Genomic DNA, 23,431 nt, shown 5'->3' on the forward strand with positions numbered 1-23,431 from the left:
CGGAGCCGTGAGTGCGGCCGGGGGCAGGGGCGGGGGCACGGCCTCGGGGGAGGGGGCACGGGCATTGCCCGGGGGGGGCACCGACACGGCCACGGGGCGGCGAGCATCCTCCCGGGCCGGCGAGCATCCTCCCGGGTCGCGGTCCCCGACTCCGGCTGGGCTGAGCGGGGCTGGGGGGGGCCGCCTGGCAGGACCCCACCCCCCAAAGCCCCTTTGCTTAAACAGCAGAAGGAAAAAGGGGAAAGGGAGTGCAGGACCCGTCCCCGCTGCAAAGTTCAGGGGCTGCAAACTCTCCTCCGAGAGCCCCCCCGCGCCGGCAGCCGTGCCGGGGCGAGGGAGAGCCCGGCAGGCAAGGGGTTAAGCCACGGGCACCCCCTCGGGGGGCACAGGGCCGGCAGGCAAGGGGTTAATCCATGGACGACATCCTCCCCCCGCCCCGACCCTTGACCTGGCTACCAAGGGTTGCCCCGCTGAAGTCCCCTCGCCGGGACCCCGGTCCCACCCACCCCGGGAAGGTTTCTCGCCCCTTCCCGCTGGTCCCTGTGGCTCCCGGTGGGACCCGTCCCCCTGTCCCGGGCACATAGCCCCGGCCCCCACAGGGTGCTCTGGATCGGGGATACGGGGGCAGCGAGGTATAGGCTGGCAGCCCCCCAGACACGGTACTGGGGGTCACAGCACAGACAGACACTGTGCACGGACAGACAGACACCGTGGCCAGCACAGACGGACACAGGGCCCAGCTGTGTTCCCGGCACACGCGTGTGTCCGCAGGGCTTGGGGCTGTTTGTGGGCACTCAGGGGTTGGGGTCCCCATCCCTTGTCCCCTGCTGCACCATGGGACGGATGGGGACACTCCTGCCCCGTCGTGCATCTCCCACCGCCTTTTCGAGGTACGCGCGGTGGGGAGAGGCGATTTCATGCTCCAGCCTACCCCGGAGAGCCGCGTCCCCACAGCACCATCTCCGTTGGGAAGCAGGAGCAGGGTCCGGGCAGGAAAACTTGCCGGCGGTGCCGCACACGGATGTTTGTCTGTCCAAGAGGGGCTGGGGTTGTTCTAACAAACCGCAGTGACAGCATCGCCGTAACGCATGGCCAGAGAGGGGGTTTGGGACCGGGGTCAGCGCTAAACTCTGTTGCTTGCTGGGACCTAAGAGCAGCTGAACCTTGTCACTGAGATTACGGCTTCCCCGGCAGCCATGGTGGATCCTGCCCACACCTCGGAGTCGCGTGTCCGACCCGTCCTGGGCAGATTTGGGTCTCTGGAGGCTGAAGCTGCTGCATAGCAGAGTCCTCCCGGCAGCGGGGCTTGTGCCGTGGGGTCCCGCAGCCGTCCGGCAGCCCCGCGGTGCTGCGCCAGGGCGGCTGGCAGGGCTGTGGGTGCAGCCGAGGGGGGATTTGGGGGATTTTGCCCCCTGGGTGCTGGTAAACCTCGGCTCAGGGAGCAGCAAGGCGGGTGATGGAGCGCAGCCCCTGTACAGAGCTGGGCGCTCGCCCCTCGGGACCTCCGCAGTTAAACACCAACAAAGTTAGTGGCGGAAGAGAAAAACTGAGAGATGCATCGCCCAGGGAGCCGTAAAGGAGAGGTTTTCGTGTGAAATGCGCAAATAAACACAAAGCTTTGCTTCTTTCCACCTCCGCCTAATGATTTCCAGTGTTTTATGCAGGGGTTTCGGTGCCAGTGAGGGATGCTGCCCAGGAAAAATTACAGACCATGGCCGCATATTGTTCGAGTCTCAGTTACATCTTGTGAGGTACCTTCAGCATGGAAAACACTTGACTTCCAAAGCAAATCTGGAGTAATAGATTTTAGGAGTGAAAAAGGACCATTAGCTCAGCTAATGTGATTTTCTCCATAGCACAGACCAGATAATATCACTCAGTTACTCTCCTATTGAGCCAATAACTCGTGTTTGTAATTCATGCAATTTCCTTTTAGTTCAATTTAATTTTGTACAGAATCCATTCTGTTGACACTGATACAGTACTTTTTTTTTTTTTTTTTGAAAGCCTGCGATTTCAGAGGCTTTGTGTTAAAAATAGCTGCTGTCCTTTGACAAACGTGGGCAGGCTAAAGACAGTTTTCTAAATCATTTGTGAGTGACACATTTTTACCAGCATCTCCCTTCGTGCTGTTTATTTGTTTCACTCAGGACTGGCAGAGCCGCTGCCGGGGCTGTGCTCCCACGGGGCTGGGGGCTCGCCCTTGGCATCTGATCTGGCATCTTGTGCAGGCGGCAAAATCCTTTTGGAGCAAAGTAATAGGTTAGGAGCAGAGATCCCAAATTTTTAAAAATCCGTTTTCCTTTCCGATGTGAAACTCTTCATGCCGTCGCGCAGCTCACCTCCTCCAGCGTGTCCGCGTTGCTTTTTTTACCCCTGCCAAATCGGAGCACCCAAACCCCCCCGCCCTGGAAAGTCCTTCTGATGAGCAAAGTTTGTTCCAGCCAGGGTGCAAGATGTCCCGGGGGGAATAGTTGGACTTCTTGTCTCCCTGCCGAAATGTCCATTTTCTGTGGGGGTGCCGGGGGAGCTGTGCCCTGGCACGCGAGGCCGTAGGGAAGATGGAGCAGATCGTAAACTTGTTATGTGCTAGAGGGGTTTTGATTTCGCTCATGGGATGCAGAGGAAGGTTTTTTCTCTCCGTGCAGGGAACACAGAAGCACAGTAAATCTAGTCTTTCAGTGGGTTTATTTTTACATTTGTTGCTTGCTGGTGGGCTCCCCGGGTGCTTGCCCGAGCCTGCCGCTCTCGCTGCCCATCGTCTTCCTGGAACCGAGTCTCGCTGGGGCCGAGCAGCCATTACACACCCTGAGCAGGTCAGGGGATGGGGACGAAGGGTGGCTCGGGGACCTGGTCGCAGTGTGCTTTGCGCTCCCCAGGTGAGTGTTTAGGGCTGGTTTGGGGGGAGATGGTGGGGGGTTGCGTGCCTGCTGCTCCCAGGGTTGCAGAGTGCCGCAGGCGGGCTGGGGCGCGGGTCCGAGCTGTGTCCCCTGGACGGGGCATCCTCGGGGCCGCAGCGCTGCAGGTATTGGAAGTTCGCTGGCGAGCAGGGGGGTGGTGGAGCGGATCCCTGTGGGATACAGGGGATACATGCAGTGAACAGCACGGGACGCTTCGCTCGCTGCCGGGGGAGCGGGGTCACCTCTGCTGTCCCCAGCCCTCCCGTGTGCTCGGTGCAGCCGGGGCTGCTCGAGGATCCCGCCCGTTCTCCGGCATATGATGGAACCAACAAACTTTGAAGGATTTTGGGGTGGTGCTGCCGTCGCAGCAGTGCTGGTGGCTCTGCTTTTGGGGGTCCCTCACTGCAGAGCCAGTGGACTGGGGGGGGTTGGGGACCCTCGGGGCTGGTAGAGCAGCAGGACAGCCCGTGAGCCCACGGCCCGTGGCTGCTTGCCGTCCCGCACGAGCCGGCGCGGAGCGCGGAGAGCCCCGCTTTGTCTGCCCGCTGCGAAGCCGCGTTCCTGCTCGCTCCAGCTTTATCCCATTGTAAACACTTACCGCGGTTTTGTGTCGGGCCGGCTTTGTGCGTGCACGTGTAATTGCAGAAATCAGAAAAGCTTTTATTACCAAAGCGACAACCTTTAACAGACGGCTGCGACCGGTTGTAGGGACGCTCTCTCAGTATAGCTCTGCTCTGCTTTTACACCCTGGAAGTTCCCAGCCATGCTAATCAAATGCGTACTGCTTATTTTCCTAAAAAAATGCATTTATTTTTAAAAAAATAATCCACTCGCAGGCAGGGCAGTTGCTACCTACAGCCTGCGATGCCGTGGAGAAAGCCGGCTGGCCTCTTTTGTTCTCTCCCGCGGCCGCGCTGCTGAACGTAGCATCGCTACAAACTGGGAACTAGCAATGAAATATTTTCATTTTCCCTCAGTTAGAAAATACTGATGGGTCAAAGCTGCCTCTTTTTGTGTGTCTGACAGCAGCCTGGTCTGGCAGTGGGGCTGATGGAGGAGTTGTGCTCGGCGGGAGGGAGAGACAGACGGGCAGCCCCGGGGTCGGGCGTTCCCCGGCTGGGGGTCCCTTGCAGCATTGCGGCCACCCCTGACCAGCCAGGGCTGGGCCATCCTAGGCTCTGCTGCTTTATTTTTCACAAACTTTGTGGAGGTTTTTGTTTCATTGCACTGCGGGGAGGAAGATTTGGGCCACTCAAAAGTTTTGCAGGATGCATCACTAATTTCCACCCCATTTTAACCCAGTAAAGAACATGCAAAAAGGAAATTAATTACTGCAGCTTACGCCTGTTCTGCTGGGAAATATCTCGGTGCCTTTACCCCATCCTGCGCCTTTTGGGGAGTAATTTCGGGAGCCAAATCCGCTCCCTCAGGTAGAGCTGCCGCTGGCGCGGCCGTGCCCGGGGAGCTCCCCATGGCTGGGTGCTGCTTGTGCGCGGCTGAGAAGTGCGTGGGCTCCTCCAGCACGAGGAAAGTTGGCAGGGTCCGAGGCATCGACTTTCGGAAAATTTTCTGCTGTTTGGAAGCCCTCCCTCCCTCCCACTCCGTGTCCACCTGCTCCAGGACCACATGTCCCACGCTGGAACCGCTCCAGCCCCGAACAAGGGCCCTTGGTCTGCCCGGTCCCACCAGCTCGGCACTGGTGGGGAGGGAGGCTGGGGAGGTGCGGGGGGCACGGCTGGCCGTGCGGGGCCCTGGCTCGCATCAGATATAGGTCAGTAAAAATATGAGTAGGGGATGCAGCGGCTGAATCTGCCTCAACAAAGCATTTACAGAAGTGCGCTGGAGCACATGGTTGAAGTGGAGGATAGCAGTAGGGGCACTGCTGAAACGGCCTCGTCCCCTTCGCCGCCCAGCGCCCGCCAGCACCTTGGACCCCGAATGGCTCTGCAGCTGCTTTTAGCTCAAAAGTGTTGTTTTTCTTGGGGAAAGCTACTTCTGTGAACATTGTACTGGAGGGAAGCTCCCTTCCCTGCCGCCTTGTCCCGCTCCTGCTTGCAGCCCTTCAGCTGAAGAATGCAAATGGGGAGATAGATCCGAAATATTTGAAATTCTGCCTCTCCATAATTTAATGCTCCATTACCACCCAGGCCTGCTGGAGGCATGTGACCGTTATAAAAGATGCAGTCTGGTGGCTGCGGAGGCCGGGAAGCCTCCCCTCACGTACCCCCTTATCAGAGAGGAACAAGATAACGTGGCTCATCATTAAAGCCGCCTGGAAGACCCCTGCGAGCAGCCACTAGCCCGGGCCAAAATCTGCTGGCCTGAGTTATTATTTTTTAATTCTGCCTGGTGAAGGCAGCTCGTGGCAGTTCATTGTCTGTTGGGAGGAAAGAGGATAAGATTGTAAATTAAATATCGCAAAGAGAATTAAAAGAACGTGGGGCAGCAGCGAGCCCAGTGGGGGTATTTGATCCTCTTTGCCCATGCAAAACGGGGTTATCGCGAGCTGGGCTGAGCCGGAGTCTAACAGGAGAAGGAAGAGAAGATATAGAAGCAGGTAGATGGAAATACCCGATGGCATTGCCAGCACCACGCAGCAGCTTCTGCCGCCTTCCCCTGCCGCCGGGGCCCACGCCGCGACCGGGCAAGAGCCAGAAAATGAAACTCTCTGGACATAAAAGTCAACCTGTCCGATTCAGCAGGGCTGGCAGGGCCGAGCGTGGCCAGGCGACGCGGCGGTGGGACACCAGGGCCAGGCGTGCCGGCAGACCCCCTCCGGCAGCGCTGCGGGAAGGGAGCGGAGGCATTTCCCAGCAGAGACGAGGCTTTTCACGCTGCTGTACTCAGCACCCGTTGCAGCAACAGTCACCTCCGGCGCTGTCACCTAGCGCGGCTCTTGCCTGGGTGCCTGGATGGGTGTGGGTTTGCAGTGAGCAGCCCTCATCCCCCGTAGGCTTCCTCCCTTGTTCTGGCTGGGGGTTGCTAGCACAGCGCGGCTCCGGTTTGCAGCCTTGTTCAGAGCCTGGCAAAACCACTTGTTTGAAAAAGCTGAGCTAGGTGATGGCGACGGGTTGGATTGCAGCGGATGTGCCGGGGTGTGCAGAGCCGGCAGGCCTGGGTTTGCACGTCTGCTCTGCTCCCCACGCCGGCTGGCGAGGCCACCGGCGAGCCGGTCCCCAGTGCTGGGCAACCCACATCCCTCCTGCCACCACCCCATGGCTGGCAGGGTGCTTTGTCCCCACCGTGTCCCTGTGGGATGCAGAGAGGAGAAGCTGCTCGGGGTGGGGAGAGCACAGGACCGAGGTCTGTAAAGAGGCTGGACAGGCGCTGAGCCCACAGCTCATCCCCGGTGTCCTGACACTGGGGACACGTGGGTGCCCGAGGCCACCCCAGTAGAAACTGGGGACCACGCAGAGCTGGGACAAAGCCTGCAGGGCAGGGTGAGCGTGGCTGCGGGGATGAGGGGGGTGTGCACGGGTGTGCAAGCTCCGAGCTGGGCAGGAGGGTCACCCCCCTCAGCAGCCCCTCTGGTTCATCCGCTAAAAGTGAGCTGATGTGGGAAGGGTTTAGAAAACCCAACACCCTGGCCCAGGGTGGCAGCCCTGCCTGCTGCCTGCTGCCTGCCTGCTGCCTGCCTGCCTGCCCACGAGGGCGTAGGGGAATGCCAGAGCCCGGCTTATCTTTTGTCTGGAACAATAGAGGGCTTGGCCCTATTGTTCTACCTTGCCCGCCCAGCCGGAAAGCGAGTCCCCTGGGACAGGCTGCAGGAGGGGATTTATGGGCAGGGACGGGCAGGGTTGGCAGGGCCATCCTTGCCAATCTGTGCTGCGTGGCCCCATGTGGGTGCTGCCACTCGTGGGCTGCTCTGCAGGTGAATTCCCGAGTGGGAGAGGCGGCTGCTCGGGACCTTTCCTGCTCATTTTGCTTGCCGTGACACAGGGATTTCAGGAGCTGGAGGGTTAATCTGGGGGAGGTCCCCAGGGCACGGCCACCCCTGGGCCGGCGGGAGGACCCATCCGTACCCGCGCGGGCTGCAGCATGGGCAGAGGCAGAGCAGTATCTGCCTTGCTTGGAGGCTCTCGGGCTGTGATTTGGGTCTCCAGGTGCAACGCTGGCCTTTGGGCTTCCCGCGCCCAGTCCTTCCTGCTACGCTGCCTCAGGTCTGTGGGTCCCTCCTGGGAACCGGCTTGGGGAACGCACATTTTCTGGGGTGGGGGTTGTGCATGTGTGTGTTTTCAAGCAAGGCTGGGTGCTGGGTACTGGATGTGGCTCTTGGTGCAAGTGGCACAGCCCAGGGGAACACGCAGCAGGAGCCGTGCGAGCGCTTGAAGCCAACGCTGCCCGTGAGCACCTCGGGCTGCAAACCACAGCCCCGCCATCCCTTACAGCCCTCCTCCTTCCTTCATTTAGGGGGGGCAAAGCAAGGCTGTCCCGTCCCCGCGGGGCTCCCAGCACCATCAGCCCCGCAGCTGCGCGGCTCCGGCAGCCACGTGTGACTTTGCCAGGGCGGCGTGAAATGCCTGCGGTCCCTCTCGTCCTCCCCGTGCCACCTGAGAGCCACCCCACGGCACACAAGTGGTGCATGGCGGAGCGGGGTGCATGTGCCTGCCTGCGTGTGCCTGCCTGCATGTGCCTGCCTGCACGTGTGTGCAGGCAGAGCAACTGTGCCTGCCCACAGCTCCGCTAAGCCGTGCAGGGGAGCGCGCCGGGACGCAGCACGTGTTAGGCAGGAGCTGCCAAAGCCCCTCGCTGGAGGGAGCAGGCTTGGGGACCCCAGGGGAAATCGGGATATGGGGAGGGGGGGACAGGTGCCACTGGGCACAAAGAGCCTCTTGTGTGCTGGCATGTGCTGCGGGACGCAGGGAGCCCCGGGCTGGCTGGGGGCAATTGGACACCCCCTTGCAAATGGGGAGGGCTGACAGCTTCTTGCTGGAGTGCCTCGGCCCTCGTCTGTGCTGTGTTTTTGTTATGCAATGAAAACTATCCCGGCGGGCCAGTAAAAGCTTGTTCCCAATTTTCTCTGCTCCCCCAGAGGAGAGGAGCCCAGCCGGGAGCCGCTGCACGACCAGGATTTCATGGGCTTTAGTTCCTCCGAAGCGAGAGGGGAGAGGGGGGATGAGGTGCGAACCCAGCCGTGCAGGATGGTGGTGGTTTGGAGGGTCGCTGCTGTGTCCCCCACCCCCCCAGAGCCTGAGGTCGGTCCCTGAGCCGAAATAATGGTAGCGATAAAAATGGCGTGAACCAGACCCCCGCTCCCTCCTGCGATTTCTCTCTTGCGAATGTGAGACCTGCCCAGTTAACGTGACCACCGGCCCCGGGGCGCGATGCCGGTTGCGAGCCCCATTGCTGCTGCTGCAGGATGCTCTGGCTCGCCCGTGGGGCGCAGAGCGACGGGGGGGTGAGCTACCTCCCTCGCCCTGAACACGGGAGCCTGAATCCGCACCCGAAATCGGGGGTAACACCATCAAAGCGAGCGCGACTTACACTAATAAGGGGGAGAACTCGGGCCGAAAGCATTTTCCTTGGGGGTCTTCATCCAGACTCAGCCAGCCATGAGTCTTCTGAGCCGAAGCACAGCAGGAGCGGAGTCAGGGTTGCCGTTAGTAAGGGTGTGATGATTTGGGGCTGATGATGGACAGCTACTGGCACCGAGCATCCGTCCTTTCCGAAGGAGGTTGACGATGGCCCCGGCGGCTCGTGGGGCAGCTCCCGTCATGCCAGCAAAAAAAATCTGTTGCTGAAATGTCAAGCGGCCCCAGCAGCTGGAGCTCCCCCCTGCCCTGAATTTAGGCAGCAGCTGGGGAGGGCAAAGTGGTTCCACGGAGGCTTTGTACCTCCGTGTCCAAGCACACGACAGCTCGGGCGTGGGGACCTGTTTGCTGCAGCTCAGGATCCCGTGCAAAGGGACCCCGAAGGTTTCCGGGGTGCTGCCGGCTGCGGGGCGCGGGGCACTGCAGGTGGAAACACGGCCCCATGATTTTTGGCTGCCACCAAGTGCTTGGGTGTGTGTGTGAGAGGCCCCAGGGCTGGCTCCGAGCATCCTTGCGGTGCTCGTGTGTCCGGCTCACCCGGGGAAACACAAGTGCAAACAAGATGGGATGCCCCCTGCAAAGAGGAGCCCCCCCCCACCTCAAAGCCTGGGGCCGGCTGGAAAAATAATGACCTTAGTGGAAGGTGTAAAATGCCACGAGCAGCTCAGCGAGGGTAGGGGGTGAGGGACACCAGCCGATGCCGTGGGATGCCATCGGGATGGACCACGGGGCTGTGCCGAAATAGCGTCAGGTCCTGTGTGCCACAAACCTCACCCGTGGGTCCCTCGTGGCGCGGTGCGTGGAAAAAGGGTTCGGAAAGCCCTGTGCTCCCTGCAGCCCCCGCCCGGGCGGTGCAGGGCGAGTGAGCCCCGTGTCTTTTTTTTTTTCTAAGCAGGAGAGGAAAAGGGTCAGATGTCTTCGCCCCTCCGTCATGCGATAGGAAAGTATTGTTTACGAAGCGGCCGAGTCAAACGTGCCCTCCGCTCTGCCTGGAAACGCTGAGTGAGTGAAATTACATGAAAAAACGACACCGAGATTGGCCTCCCCGATAAGCCCAAGGGCTGCTTTTGGGTGAGGGGAGGACAGAAACTGTGAAGAAAAGGAGGGAGACACACTAACCGCGCTCCCTCGCCGTGCCGTGCCGTGCCGTGCCGTGCCGGCATCGCCGTGCCATCCGGCCGGGGCTGGGTGAGTTGTCCCCGTCCTTCGCCTCCCGGCTCTGTGGCCTCCCGCTATGCGGGGGGGGGTTCTTTATTTGCTCTGAGTTTGTTGACTTTTTACATTTCTTTCCCATAATTGATTGATTGATGCAAATTGGTTCAGCTGGGGAGTGGGGTATGGAACAAGCTGATGGCTGTGCTGGGGTGGTGGGAGGGGGTTTGGGAGCAGCCCCAAGGACCTCCGCTGGGTCCCAGGGACCTGGCAGCTCCCCCAACCACCCGCTGCCCCCGGGACTGTCGGCCGCCGCTGGCACCAGTGGGACCATGGGCCTGATCCAGCCACCCTGGGTGCTGGGTGTAAAGGCTCAGCACCCGTGAGCCAGGCAGGTTTTGCTGCCGTTGTTTTGCATCCAGGCAAAGCCCTGTGCGAAGGAGGAAACTTGTTTTAAAAATTATTTCTGATGCAGAAAAAAGGAAAGAAAGAGTAAATACCCGTTCTTCTGTCCTCTTGCTTCCCCTGCGTCTTTCCCAGCGCACACCTGTGACATTTCTGTGTTTCGTGGCTCGTAACGCGGGGAAGAAAGGAAGGGCAGGGGAGAGGGATGCGATAAGAGGGGGCTCGTTGAAAATATTAAGATCGTGGGCTTTGCGCTTTTCCCTGGAGCGTTTAGACCTGCAGGGAAGGGGAGTTTCTTCTCTCAGCACTTCTCCCCGGCTGTCCCTGCCCGCGCCGCCGCTCGCACCCGAGCAAAGCGCTCGCCTCTGCCAAGCACCCCCTTCGCACGCCCGCACCTCCGGGGCTGCCAGGCCTTTTCTTAAAGATGCTTCCAACCGCGTAACCTTCCCCATCCGCCTGCAAAGCCGGGGATGGTGCGAGGAGATTTTTCCTTATCGATACTTATTGAGTGGAAGAAAAAAAAACCCAAACCATCCTGCAGACTGTCTGGTCTTGAGGCCAGGAAACGGGAATGACCAGCGCGCTCCCCGGCCATCACGTGGGCTGTCGCTGGGATTGTTCCCGCGCCTTCTTCCTCCGGGCTTTGCACGGTTTTAAATAATTCCAGCGCGGCGGAGTTTCCTCCGCTTCCCTGATGAGATCATTCCCCGTCTAATAAATCTCGCGGCCAGGAAGTTCCACCTGAGGTTCAGTTTAATTTTTCCCCTACTTAAAACCCTCCTATTGCTCATCCCAGTAAAGGGAAAATGTTTTTTGGTCGTGGCTGTGAAGGCAGGGGACCTGTGCCAGTTTACACCCGGGGAAGGATCCGACCACCTCTTTGTATTGATTTCATTATTTGGATAGTTATAAAACTACTGGCTGGTTTTTGTCTGCATCCTAACACAGCCGGGCTCATGAGAGGCGGCATCCCTGGATTTTTGGGTTGCGGAGGCACGGCCGGGCGGTGGAGGGGGGGTCCCAGCAAAGCCCTCACGCAAATCCTGTACGCCAAGACAGGAAAGCTTTTTGCAGTGATGTTCCCTCTGCCATCTCATAAGAAACCAGAGCAAGGTGATAAACCCCCCCCCGAAGCAGTGCGAAACCGGAGTTAGCAATAAACTGGAAATTGTGAGTAAGAGGCGGGGGCATCAGGAGCCTGGGACGTGGCCCAGTTAAAAAGTGTGCCGGGCTGGATCAAATGGACCCGTGTACCCACAGGGGGTGTGTTGTGCTTGTCTCATCGTTATGACGGGAAGCTTTGTTTTCCCGATCCCACCCGGAGCATCCTGCGTGTCCAGGCTCCACCACCGGCCCGCTGGTCCCGAGGCAGAGGCCAGCCCCACGCTGCAGGGACGGGGCAGGGCGCAAGCCCCGAGGGGTGAGGTGGATTTTGGCAAGTGGGCTTGTTCCACCAGACTTAGAAAAGCAGGAGCTGAGCCGCTGGGGACAGAGCTGCCCTCTAAGGGCTCAGTCTGCTGTAGCTTAGCGCTCGCATGGCCACCGGCCGCTGCCCTGGGGCAACCTATGCAGAGCTGGGATCTCCCGGTGTACATAGGCGATGGGGGACATATAGCCATCCTGTGAAGCAACCCAGATCCTCCTCTTTCCCCTGCCACAGCCTGAGAATTCATCTTTTTCTCTCTGTCTTGCAAGTGTTGCTTAAGTGAATTTAGTGATTAATACGTGGGTCATTTTCTCTCTCTCCTCAAGTTTTGAATAGCGGGATTGATTCGATTTCCCCCTGAACCTCTGAAGGGCTTCTCTGCTGGCATGCATCAGAGAGATATGCATTTCATTAGCAGTCCTGGATATGGCCCGGAGGCCTTTTGAAGAAGGCAGGTTGGGTTTTTTTGGACAGAATTAGCAAAAGCTATGCTAGCTGGTTGTAATTGCTTTAGGGTTAAATCTTCCAAGTGCCGTGCGGTAATAGGAGACCTGCGTTGCTGCTTTTCATCTGAGTAGGTGGAGAATTGATGCTCCCCCCCCCGCAAAGAGCCGTAATGTGGCAGTGCTGAGGCTGTGGCAATAGGAACTCTTCCAAGGGCGAAGGGGAAGATATCCCCCCGTGGGGGGCACCAGGACGGGGGTTGGAGAGGGGACAGAGGGGACCTGGGTGGAAGGTGGGGTGCTCGGGGCGGCACGTGCAGAGGGAGGACCCTCTGCTCCTTCCTGCGCCGGCCGTTCCCGGGAGTTTCCGTGACGCCGATGCTCTCACCGTAGCGTCACCGCTTTGCTCTGACCCCGTCGAGACGTTTCCGGAGGCCGTTATCCTTCGGGGGGAGAGAAATTGCTTTCAGGGAACTGATGGTGGATGGAGGTTGGACAAAGACCAGTCTGTTTTGTGTGGACAGTGGGAAATCCCAGCTCCTGCTGATGCCAGAGCTTTTCCCATGGGACCCCAAGTCTTGCCAGGATGGAGAGGGGCAGTTGGGGTCTGGGGGTCTTTCTGGGATGGTGAAGCAGCCATCGGCTACCGCTGGGCATGACGTGCCTGGCAGCTCACGTGGGCATCATCCTGCCCATGGAAGGGCTTAGCACGTAGGTGCCAGCCTGCTGCCCGGTTCTGCGCTTGCTGGGTGCTTACTGCTGCCCCTCTGCCCCTGGGGCGTCACCCTCCCGAAATGCCCCCCTGCCTGCCAAAGATCTCCCTTCTCGGCGTTGATTTTGCAGCTTTTCCGGCAACCTGAGCTCTCGGCAGCCTTCTGGGCAGATGGAGGTTGTGGCTTTCCGTGGGAGCGCCGCTGACAGGTAAGATGTTAAAAACGCAGCGTTTGAGGATGCGTAAAGCGTTGGCTCTCGCTCCCCCATTGCTGCAGCACCCTTGTTTGTGGGGTGACACGGGTGGGTACGCGCCTGTGACGCAGCCCCACGGGGAACGTGTCCTGCGAGCACCGCTGCTCCGAGCGGCTGCTGTCCCTCAGGGACACGGGGAGCCGTGGCTGTCACGTGGTGACAGCATTTCTGGGGCTGAATACGTTCAGCATCCAGATTTCTAGGTTTAAAACCTACTTTTTCGGCAGCAGTAAACCCCGAGGTCTTACACTCTCTGCCCCGTGTCACCTACAGCGTGTAGGCAACGTGCTGGCATCCCCCTCCATCCACGGCTGGGGGTGGCAGAGCCCGCATCCCCTGCGGCCGCCTGCCTTTGCCTTCCCGGGGAATAACCTGCTGTGACGGGATGCTCCGCATCCCTGGGGGATGATGGCAGCCCCGTGAACTTCCCCCAGCCGGGGCCATTCGCCTCGGCCATCCCTGGCCATCCCTGCCCGGGCATGGCGGAGGAAGCCATCCATTCTTTTATGTGTGAAGGCACGCCGGGCGGAAACAGTTGGAAACGGCCCCGAAAGGACATTCCAAGTCTGGCAGGAAAGCGGCCCGCTCGTCTGGCAGGAGATGGGCTATTGTCTGTCCCGGTGGCCAGCCGGGATTCCTCGGGTCCTGCTTGGAAGAAGAAAACGTCCGTGTGTGTCTTATTTTTTCCTCTGCCCTCTCTCGAGGGGGGCTGCGAACGCTGCACGTGGCTGGTGTGTGCATGGCGGTGGTGTTGCGCCGCCCTGGCTCTCGGCGGTGGGGTTGTGTTTGCTCATATGGTGTTTTCCCCCTCGGGTTTTTGCCCCGTGTGTTTCTCCCCCGGCTGGGTTGGTTACCTGGGCCGTGGAGTCAGGATGCGGCCGCGGGGTGAGTGGCTGCGTGCTGCTCGGGATGGGTGGGTTCGTTTTGGGGTGGCTGGGTACCAGGCTGCGCTCCTGAAGGGAAGAGTCTGCCGTAACCCATGAACCGATAGCTTTCTGCTGTAATTGGGGAGAGAGAGGAAAACAAAAGCCCCCGGAGCCTCCCCTGCTGCAGGGGAGGAGGGGGCAAGGCCAGCCCACAAATCTGGGCAGCTCAGCTCCCCCCGACAACCACCGGCCACTCTCCCCCAGCCCCTTTCTGCAGGAGCCCTTTGCACCACAGTCCCCTGGGGTACGATCATCCCCAAGTCGAGGAGCAGGATTAGCCCCGAGGCACGGGGCAGGGATGCAGGACCATTCCCACGCTCGCATCCTCTCTCCCAGGACCGGCGAAGGCGGCCGTGCCGCAGTGCCGCCGCCCCGAGCAGCGCTGCGGCCCTTCCTCGTGCCCTGGCAGCGCAGGAGACTTGGTGTGTTTGTGCCTTCCTGGCCTCCTGCGCTCACCCGTGTTTTTGCAAAGAGCTGGGGTTTCATGGAACCTCAGCGCCCGCTTCGTCCCTGCCCAAGCCCTGGGCAGATGCCCCCCTGCCTTGGGGCAGTCTCGCCTGCCGGCCGCCCCCTCCAGCCACCCCGTGAGCAGAAACCCTTTTCGTACGACCACAGACAGGAGAAAGCCTGGTCCAGGCGGCACCACGTCTTTGCCAGGCAGCTTTTTGGCTTTTCTTCCCCTTGCTGCTTTCTGCCAGTGGGGCGATGCCAGCAGCCCCCTTCTCTGCAAAGCCAGAGCCCACACAAGCAACTTGGGAAGAGGCTCTGGGTGCTGGGGGGGGGGTCTCGGCATCTCGCCAGCGCTCCCCAAGCTGCTGCGGTGCTGGGCAGGGTGGGGGCTTGCTGGCACCTTGGCCCTCCCTGGCTTTTCGAGCTGTTCTGCTGCAACACAAACGGGGCAGATAGGATCGGCTGGCAGGCAGGAAGGGAGGCACGGCCACGGGGAGAATTGCAGGACGTGCCGTTCGGGGGTACGAATGGAGAAAGAAAAGCTGTCGCCATCCCAAAAAATCTCAGCCTTTGGACTTGCTGGGCTGGAGTTTGGAGGTAAGGTGAGCACATTGATGCCTGCATAGTATGGGCATTTTAGGGCTTCAGTGCTTGTGCGATGAGCCCCCTCCTCGTGCACCCCAAAACGCCGTGCTGGGAGGAAGCAGCCCCATGGGTCCCTGGTCCCTCACCGAGGACTCGTGGCTCCCCGGCGAGTCCGTTTTGGCTCTCCAGGCTGACACTTTGCATCCCGATGCCATTCTCTCCCTTCCCCTCCGCCCTGCAGTAAATGGGAAACATTAAAGGCGAAGATCTGTTACACTCCCTGTGCCAAGGCAATTGTTCCCGTCCCTATTGTCTGCCACAGGCAGCCCCGGAGCCCAGCACCTGAGCCCGCAGCACAGGGCTGCCGCGGGAACCAGCCCTGTAACAAGATAACGGCGCCGGTTTCTCCTTTTTCTTCTCTTTTTTTTTTTTTCCTTGTTCGGCAAACCGTATAATAAATCCACAATGAGGCCCCTTTCAAACGGACCCCTATTAAAGTACCGGCCCCATTTTAAGAGTAAACTTCCAGTGGCACCGGGAGGTTAAGTACAATAGAAATGTGACCTGCCGGAGGAGTGGGACGTTGCTTTTGTGTGTGTCTCAAACCAAAGGCATTGAAGGCATCGCTCTGGGCTCAGCGTTGCTGCTGCCTCCCCATTGCCTGGGTGCCTGGGCAGCCCGGGGCTGGGCAGCATCCCAGGCGCAGGGAGGGAGGGCAGACCTGTGGCAGGGATGCACTGAGCAGGGTATTTTTGCCTTTAAAAAACCAAAAAGGCTGCAGGGAGGGAGCGGCTGTGCACCCACACCTGCAGGTCCTGAGTCAGGAAAGCGCCCAAGGCAATGTGCTGCAGCTGCCGTGCATTCGTGCCTCAGTTTCCCCACCTGTAGCACTCGGAGAGCACGGGCTCTGGGGCAGCCTCGCAGGGCGAATCCTGCCTCTGCGGGTCGTTGGAGCCGGCAGAGCCGTGGGCACGGCTCCCCGCTGGCTGCCTGCCACTGCCACGCCGCTGCCAAGCGTGTCCGGTTCCTCCCCGGGCGAGGCGTGTCGAAGGCAGGCGATGGGTTTTCGGGCGGGCGCTGGCCGTGCCCGGGTCGCCCTCCCTGCCGCCGGGCTGGCCAAGGTGAGCTGGGGGCAGGAAAGGGGCGACGCGGGCGGTGCCGCAGGATGCGGCAGATACCGGGCGATGCCGACGCCGGGAGGAAGCCCGCCGGCCCGGCGAGCGCGATGGTTTGTTCAGCGGAGGGCAAGGGAACTGAGATTAAAAAAAGCCCCGCTAAGATCAGAAAGGCTGGCGTGCACAGTGCCCTATTGTGGAGCTGTCACACTTCCCTTTACTTTATTGCTTTTGTCCAACACCCTATTGTTCCACTTCCTTTTGTCCCCTATTCACAGCCCTGGCTTTTCATTACCCAGCCGGCCTTGTTGTTTTCGTTTCTTTTGTTTGAAGTTCCTGAGAGGAAGGTTTTATTTTCAGCGGTTTGATTAATTCGCAGCTTGAGCTGGGCTTTGTTTGTTACGTAATTGCTGCCCTGAGTCGGGCAGCCCGGCTCAGCCCCCCCCCACCCCAGCCCGCACCCCCAGCCCTGATTTCGGGGGGTCCCGATGAGCCATCGGGGTGTGGGGAGGTGAGAGGGGGCAGAGCTCGGGGGGTCCCGGTTGTGGGGTGCCAGAGCCCGGGCAGGATGCTCTCCCCATCCCACCATGGCCCCTTCCCACCTCGGCAGCCCCTGCGGTCCTGTAACCCGGATCCTGGCTCCTGGCAGCGGATGGTGTAAATCCCTTCCTTAAAGCCTCCTTTTCCCATTATTCCGCCCTGAAAGGCGAGCTTCGGGAGGGTAATATTTGTTCCCATTCTTGCTGTGCAGCGTGAGGGTTGGTGGCCTCGAGAAGGCAAATCCCTGCGAGCACGGCTGCAGGCGCTGATCCCTTTGCGGCGAAGGCACGGTGAGCTCCCGGCATCCCCGCTCAGGGATACGGCCCCTGCAGCCCTGGCACTGCTGGAGGCTGCAGCAGAGCTGGGGGTTTGCAAGGGACGTGGCGTGACACGTTGTTTGGGGCAGATCCTATTGAAAATACCGGCTCTGGCCGTGCTTGGGGTCCCCTGGGGTTAGACAGCTTGTCCCCCATAACAGCTCATGGTCACTCCTGCGGTGCCCGGCCAGCGGCTGGCAGCACCGGGAGCTGCCATGCGGTGAAGTCAGGCAGAGCCGTTCCCTGGGGCCGACCCCTTGCCCTGGCTGGGGCTCAGCCGGTCCCAGCTCCGTGCCGTGCCGGGGACTCCCGGAGGAGCGATTCTGGTGGCCGTCCCAGCCATTGTTCGGCGGGGCCAGGATTTCCATTTCCCGTCGGAGCGGGAAACCTGCCTGCCGCCCTGCCGGCTTTCTAGGCACGGCTCCTGGGGCGGTGCGGGGGGGCGGCTCGTCGGCCGAGAGCCGGGGACCCCTGGGGTGCTGGCTCGGGTCCGGCACGGGTCTCCGTTGCCGTGAGCCTTGGGTTGCATCCAGGCTGCTGGATGAAGCGCACGTGCTCATATTGGCCCGAAGTCCCACCCTTCTAGGTGGGCTTTCTTTGGGGCCAGGAGAAAGAAAGGTGTGTTGGGCTTGTTTCCCTCGGTGCTTCAGGCCATTGAGCCCCAAATCTGCAAAACCCTAAGCTCAAGAAGCCAGGAACGAGGGCTCAGCTTCACCAAGCCATGGCAAAAGGCGAGACCATTGTCCCTGGAAAACCAGCGGCGCAGGGCACCCCAGTATGGGGCAGGGCTGGGAAAAGGGGTGCCTGTGGCCAGGGGGTGCCCGTGGCTCTGCTGACGGCCCTGCCACCCCACAGGATGTCCATGAGGAGCCCCGTTTCTCCCCACCTGGAGCTCGATGGAGCAGGCAGCATGGTGAACTGCACCATCAAGACGGAGGAGAAGAAGGAGGGCGGCTACGAGTCCTTGCCGGGGGCTGCCCCCAGCACCGAGCCCCGTCCCAATGACCCGCCGGGGCCACCGCCGAGGGAGGGCACCGACCCCCAGGCCCTGCTGCAGGTGGGTCCCATGGCTGTGACAAACACTGGTCCTGGCTGGGGTCTTGCCGGGCTGGCAGAGCATTGCAGCCATCCCCGCTCTGGACCTGGGCTCCGGCCCCTGGCAGAGGGGGTGGTTGTTCCCCCGAGTGGTTATTCCTCATGCCCAGGAAATGAAGCTGAAACCTGGGGCTCCCCCAAGGCTTTCTGGCCACCGTTGATGCTCTCGGGTCAGTCCTGGGATTTGAGTGCTTCACCTTTGGTGTGGAGCCCCCCACGGCCACCCCCAGACCTGCTCCGTTCCTTCAGCCTCCCTTTTTAATTGCTCTTGGGTTTTCTCTCCCCCTGACCAGCAGCCTCAGCCCTCCCGTTCCCCGCAGTGCCTCCCAGGGGCGGACGGGGCTCAGAGGAGCCGGGCAGTCTAAATAAATAGTAGAAACCTCCAGCAAACAAGTCTTTGCGGCATGAAGAGCAGAGATGCTCTCAAACCGGGCTGGGGGGAATGTGCCTGGCAGAGTGTGGTCCAGCAGTCAACCGGGCAGGGCCGGCTCCGAGCATCCCACCGGCCCAGCACCTCCTGCCTGGAGACCTGGGGCCGTCCCCGTCCGCAGGAGCGGTGCTGAGTAACGCTGTGTGTGTCGCAGGAGTCCCGCTCGCCCACCGGCGACGCGCTGGAGCCCAGGCGCTCCGCCTTCGAGCCGGCCGGCAGCGGCCAGGAGAAGCTGGACTTCAACAGGAACTTGAAGGAGGGTAAGAAAGGTTTCTGAGTGGCCTCTGGGACCCCCTTCACTCCCTTCGGGCCCCTCGTTGTTTTTGCAAAGTGGCGAGATGGGACGAGCCACCCCGTGCCGTGGTGCAGAGCCTCCGGCTGTGCTCACCTGGCTGTCCTCTCCCTCCCCTTGCTCTGCCGACCCTGGTGCCTGCTGGCGTGGACAGTGATGCCAACCATCGAGAAGTTACTGTCCAGCGACTGGAAGGAGCGGCTGCTGGGCCGAAACACCGCCGAGTCCAAAGAAGTGAAAGGTGAGGTCTCCCCCCGGCCGCCCACCTCCGCCGTCCTCCCTCCCGTGCCCTGTGCCCGGGCAGGCTGGGCTGCAGACACAGCGTTTCCCACCTTAGCAGGAGGTTGAGGTGCACCTGCAAGCGTGCGTGTTTAATAGAGATTTGTACTTTTTTAACCAAAACATTAATTTGATTTCTTTGGGGAGGGGTGGGCACGTCCCTAATGAAAGCTTGCCTCTGACTGCATGGTGGGGATGGTTCAGCACGTGGGGGTCTTTACGCCCCCCCATGCATTAGCCATCCCCTGGCTACGCATCGCCCACCAGCACCCAACAGTAGTGGTGATGCTGTTCACCCTCTCCAAGCCCCTGACCCGCAGCCGCTTGGTTTCTTGCAGGAACCCAGGAGAGCCTGGCGGAGAAGGAGCTCCAGCTACTTGTCATGATCAACCAGCTGTCCACGCTGCGGGACCAGCTCCTGACGGCCCACTCGGAGCAGAAGAACATGGCCGCGATGCTCTTTGAGAAGCAGCAGCAGCAGATGGAGCTGGCGCGGCAGCAGCAAGAGCAGGTGGGCTCGGGTCCCCGTGGGCAGCCTGCTCGGGGGGAGCGTTGGCTAGGAATCATCCATCCTTTTGGGGATCCCTTTGGGATCTGCTGGCCGGGGGTGCAGGACCAGGACAGGGTCCTCTTGGGAGGGGTGGGGAGGTGGCTTTGGTGTCAGGGGCAGTGGGACTTCTCTGTCTGCCCGGAAACCCTCCTGTTTTCTGTGCCCATCCCAGAGACTCCCTGTCTTGCTCCCTGGTGCCAGGAGGATGAAGGTCAAAGGAGATTGGAATTGCAGTCCTTAAAATAATTAAACACTGAGTCCTTCCTAACCGTGCTCTCTTTGCTCTTTGGACACCTATTCTTCCCTCTCCGGTGGCCCATACGGTGCCAAGGGTGGGGGTGACACCGTCCCTCCCAGCCCGTTTCTCTCCCCGTGCCCGGGAGGTGGCTCAGGGGCAGCTCAGCCACCCCCCCGCCTGCCCTCCCCGCGGCCCTCCGGCCCCTCCGCAGACCCCTTGTCTCTGTTTTGCCGGCGTTGGGCAGCTCATGCCGGGCCGTACCCCCGCCGGGGCCAGCTCGGCGCTGCCGTTGACGCCGCTGCGCCCCGCTGTCTCCCCTCTGCCAGATCGCCAAGCAGCAGCAGCAGCTCATCCAGCAGCAGCATAAAATCAACCTGCTGCAGCAACAGATCCAGGTAAAGGCGGGGGACACCTCCCCGTGTCCCCCTTCCCGTGCTGGGTGATTGCAGCCCCCTCGTGTGCCGGGCTTGTGTCCCCTCCCGGGGCCAGGCAAGGGGATGGCACCTGCCGGCGGTGTCCCGCAGCGGTTACCTGGTCTCTGCTTCTCTCCCCCTCTTCCCTCCAGCAGGTCAACATGCCCTACGTCATGATTCCCGCCTTCACCCCCAGCCACCAGCCTCTCCCCGTCACTCCCGACTCCCAGTTAGCGCTGCCCATCCAGCCCATCCCCTGCAAACCAGGTGAGCGGGGTCCCCCGGGAGTGCCCCAGCCCTGCGGGGTGGCCTTGTCCCCCAACCCCTCTCCCTCTGCTCCCCGCAGTGGATTACCCAGTGCAGCTGCTGCACAGCCCCCCTCCTCCCACGCTGAAGAGACCCGCCGGCTCGGGCCACCTCCAGATGCAGGTACAGCCCCAAAGCACCCCCATCCCTCGGGCTGGGGTGCTGCGGGGGCTGCGCTTCACCCTCCCTCCCCTCCGCCGCAGGAGACCTCGCAGCCGCTGAACCTGACGGCCAAACCCAAAGGTTCTGAACTCCCAAGTGCCTCCAGCTCGCCCAGTTTGAAGATGAGCAGCTGCCAGTCCCTCACACCAAGTCACGGGGCCACCAGGGACCTGCAGACCAGCCCGTCCAACCTGCCTCTGGGTGGGTTCCCAAGTGCCTTCACTGATGGGTGGTCCCATGCCACCTCCCAGAGACAGGGGACATCTCTGCTCCCTGGGGTCCCTTCTCACTGGGGTGGCCTGGGTGGGCACCTGCTGCTCTGTGCCACCCCCTTGGGGCACACAGTTGTGATTGCTGGGGTGGGATGGGGTGCTGCGGGGTATCGGAGGAGTGGGCACTGGCGCTGATGGGTGCCCATGCCGATGTTCTGCCAGGGTTCCTGGGTGAAGGCGATGCCATCACCAAAGCCATCCAGGACGCACGGCAGCTGCTGCACGGCCACAGCGGGGCCATGGAGGGATCGCTGAGCAACCCCTACCGCAAGGTGAGGGATGCCTGCCGGGTAGTCACCGTCCCCCTCTCTGACCCCACCGTCGGCGGCCAGAGCTGGTCTCCATCCGCGGGCGGGCTCCCTGGCTTGGTGCTGGTTCCTGACTCTCCGCTCTCCTGCAGGACCACGTCGGGATTGATTCTTCCCCAGTGAAGGAGCGGATGGAGGAGACCCCTGCCCACCGGCTGGACGAGGCTCTGTTGACCTGTGAGATGGATGGTAAGGAGGGCCGAGAGCGCCGCGGTGTGACCCCCCGCTTGCTCCTTCCTCTGACCGCGGCCGGGGTTTCCCTCGCAGGCTCACGGCACTTCCCCGAGTCCAGGAACAACAACCACATCAAGCGGCCCATGAACGCCTTCATGGTGTGGGCGAAGGACGAGAGGAGGAAGATTTTGCAGGCCTTCCCGGACATGCACAACTCCAGCATCAGCAAGATCCTGGGTGAGTGCCGGGGGTGGCGGTGGGGGGCTGGGGCAGGACCCCCCCTCTGCATGGAGCTTGGACAGACACAAGCTTCATCCAACTGCTCGCTCTGCTCATCCTCAGCCACCCGCGTACGGGTGATGCCCACCAGGATGATGCCACCCCTGTTGTAGCATCACTCTTGGAGGTGCCTGTACCAGCGCGGGTCTCATCCAGCCAACATCTCGCACCCCGCTGACAGCAGCCGTCCTGCTGCGGCTCTCGGTCACACCGGTCCTTCCCCGTGGCCACGTCGCTATTAAAAAGCGAGCGGTGCGGTCACCAGCGAGCCCGTCCGCAGGGCCGGGAGCGAGCGCGCAGCGGCGCAGTGCAGCTATGCCGTGGGTTACCTCCAACACCCGTACCTCGCCCTGCCACAGACTCGTTTTAGCAGCTCTGCTCGTTAAAGAAAAAAACAAAACAACCGCCAAGCTTTTCCCTTTGAAGGAGCCCGTGGGCGGGATCTGCTCCGTTTACCTCTCACGACCGCGGGGGCCGGGGGGGTCTGGGAGCAGGCGCTCTGTGGTGAGCTTGCTGTCACAGTAGATGTCCATGGCTTTAAATAGCTGGTGTGGTTCTGCCTGGGGAGCCAGAGCCGCTCGCTGCTCAAGGGGTGCAAATTTAGCAGGTAGATCCCTGCAGACGGGCCGGTCGTCCAGAGCCGGTATGCACCCAGGCCGGGGGGTTCGGTTCCTGTGTGCTCTCCTGCTCCTGGAAATGTGGGTCTGAGCCGGTGCGAGGGGCTGAGCACCTGGGAGAGGAGCCGGTGGAGGACAGCTGGGCACCATGGGCAAGGGGCTTGCATGCCTCCGTGCCTCGGTTTACCTGGCCCCCCTGGCTCGTGGTGCAGGTGTGGGAGGTGGAGCTCCCTGGGGGAGCTGGGCCGTGCTAGCGGGTAAAGGACACCCAGGAAAGGGGCACGCGGGAACTCACAGGAGGCTTTAGGTGATGGGGGGGTGTCTGTGGAGGTCCCCAGCCCAAAGCCCTGCTCAAAGCCCGGCTAACTCCGTAGTCCCATCAGGATGCTCAGGGCTGTGTCCTGTTGAGCATCTCCAAGGATGTTGAGGATCTCCAAGCAGCTCCAACTTGTCCTTCTCTCTTCCAAACTGGACGCTGCTCCAGCTGCAGCCTCCCAGATGCTGAGCTGAGGGGATTAATCCCTTCTCTCCACCAGCCTGGCCCCAAGCCCCTCTCCCAGCCCAGCAGCCTTTGTGCTGTGCCCTGCTTTGCCCTCCTGCCCGGGGTGCTGGCGGCGATGACAATAAAGGTCAGCCAGGGGGGGAATGTGAGTCACACGCTGGCACAGCCTATTTTAGCTGCAGCACCTGCTCACCATACCTTGGAGAGGATTGAAAGCCATGGCCCAAGAGGTGCCCGGGGAAGGTCAGGGCTGGGGACCTGTTCCCGGTGTGCAGGGAGGGCTGGCTGCCCTCTGCGGTGCGGGGCTCCCCCCGGTGCAGCCGCTCTCACCGGCTGCGTGCAAGTTCAGGTGCCGTTTGCACAAGGGACAGTACGAGCATTAATTAACTCTTGCAATGGTTATCCCAGCCGGGAGCTGGCGTGGGTTTCGTCACAGCGGGCAGGGGGTAAGCATGCCCCGCGGCTCCTCTCTGCACAGGCTCCCGGTGGAAATCCATGACGAACCAGGAGAAGCAGCCCTACTACGAGGAGCAAGCCCGCCTGAGCCGGCAGCACCTGGAGAAATACCCCGACTATAAGTACAAGCCCCGACCCAAACGCACCTGCATCGTGGAGGGGAAGCGGCTGCGCGTGGGCGAGTACAAGGCGCTGATGAGGAACCGGCGGCAGGACGCCAGGCAGGGCTACTTGATAGGGTAACGCGCCCCTTCCACCCCTCCGAGGGGGCTCGCCGAGGTGCCGGCGGGGTGGGTGCCCTG

The 23,431-nt window shown here is 61.3% G+C and overlaps 1 protein-coding gene across 4 annotated transcripts in view; it reads left to right on the forward strand.

The window, feature by feature from the left end:
- SOX13 (SRY-box transcription factor 13) overlaps window positions 1-23,431 on the forward strand; it is a 41,711-nt gene that overhangs the window by 17,039 nt on the left and 1,241 nt on the right. The window contains exons 1-13 of one of the 4 annotated variants that reach the window (XM_075174522.1): window positions 9,356-9,433; window positions 17,612-17,813; window positions 18,436-18,541; window positions 18,728-18,814; window positions 19,191-19,363; window positions 19,967-20,035; window positions 20,206-20,320; window positions 20,400-20,482; window positions 20,563-20,722; window positions 20,956-21,065; window positions 21,194-21,290; window positions 21,369-21,512; window positions 23,152-23,368. In XM_075174522.1, coding sequence (XP_075030623.1) covers window positions 17,613-17,813; window positions 18,436-18,541; window positions 18,728-18,814; window positions 19,191-19,363; window positions 19,967-20,035; window positions 20,206-20,320; window positions 20,400-20,482; window positions 20,563-20,722; window positions 20,956-21,065; window positions 21,194-21,290; window positions 21,369-21,512; window positions 23,152-23,368 — 1,562 coding nt within the window. In that variant the 5' untranslated portion in view covers window positions 9,356-9,433; window position 17,612. Of the gene's footprint in view, window positions 1-9,355; window positions 9,434-12,718; window positions 12,779-17,611; window positions 17,814-18,435; window positions 18,542-18,727; window positions 18,815-19,190; window positions 19,364-19,966; window positions 20,036-20,205; window positions 20,321-20,399; window positions 20,483-20,562; window positions 20,723-20,955; window positions 21,066-21,193; window positions 21,291-21,368; window positions 21,513-23,151; window positions 23,369-23,431 lie in introns of those variants that run through there. The other 3 variants (XM_075174520.1, XM_075174521.1, XM_075174523.1) reach the window with 3 other exon arrangements.

Source organism: Calonectris borealis, chromosome 26, assembly GCF_964195595.1.
Source record: "Calonectris borealis chromosome 26, bCalBor7.hap1.2, whole genome shotgun sequence".
Classification (NCBI taxonomy): Eukaryota; Metazoa; Chordata; class Aves; order Procellariiformes; family Procellariidae; genus Calonectris; species Calonectris borealis.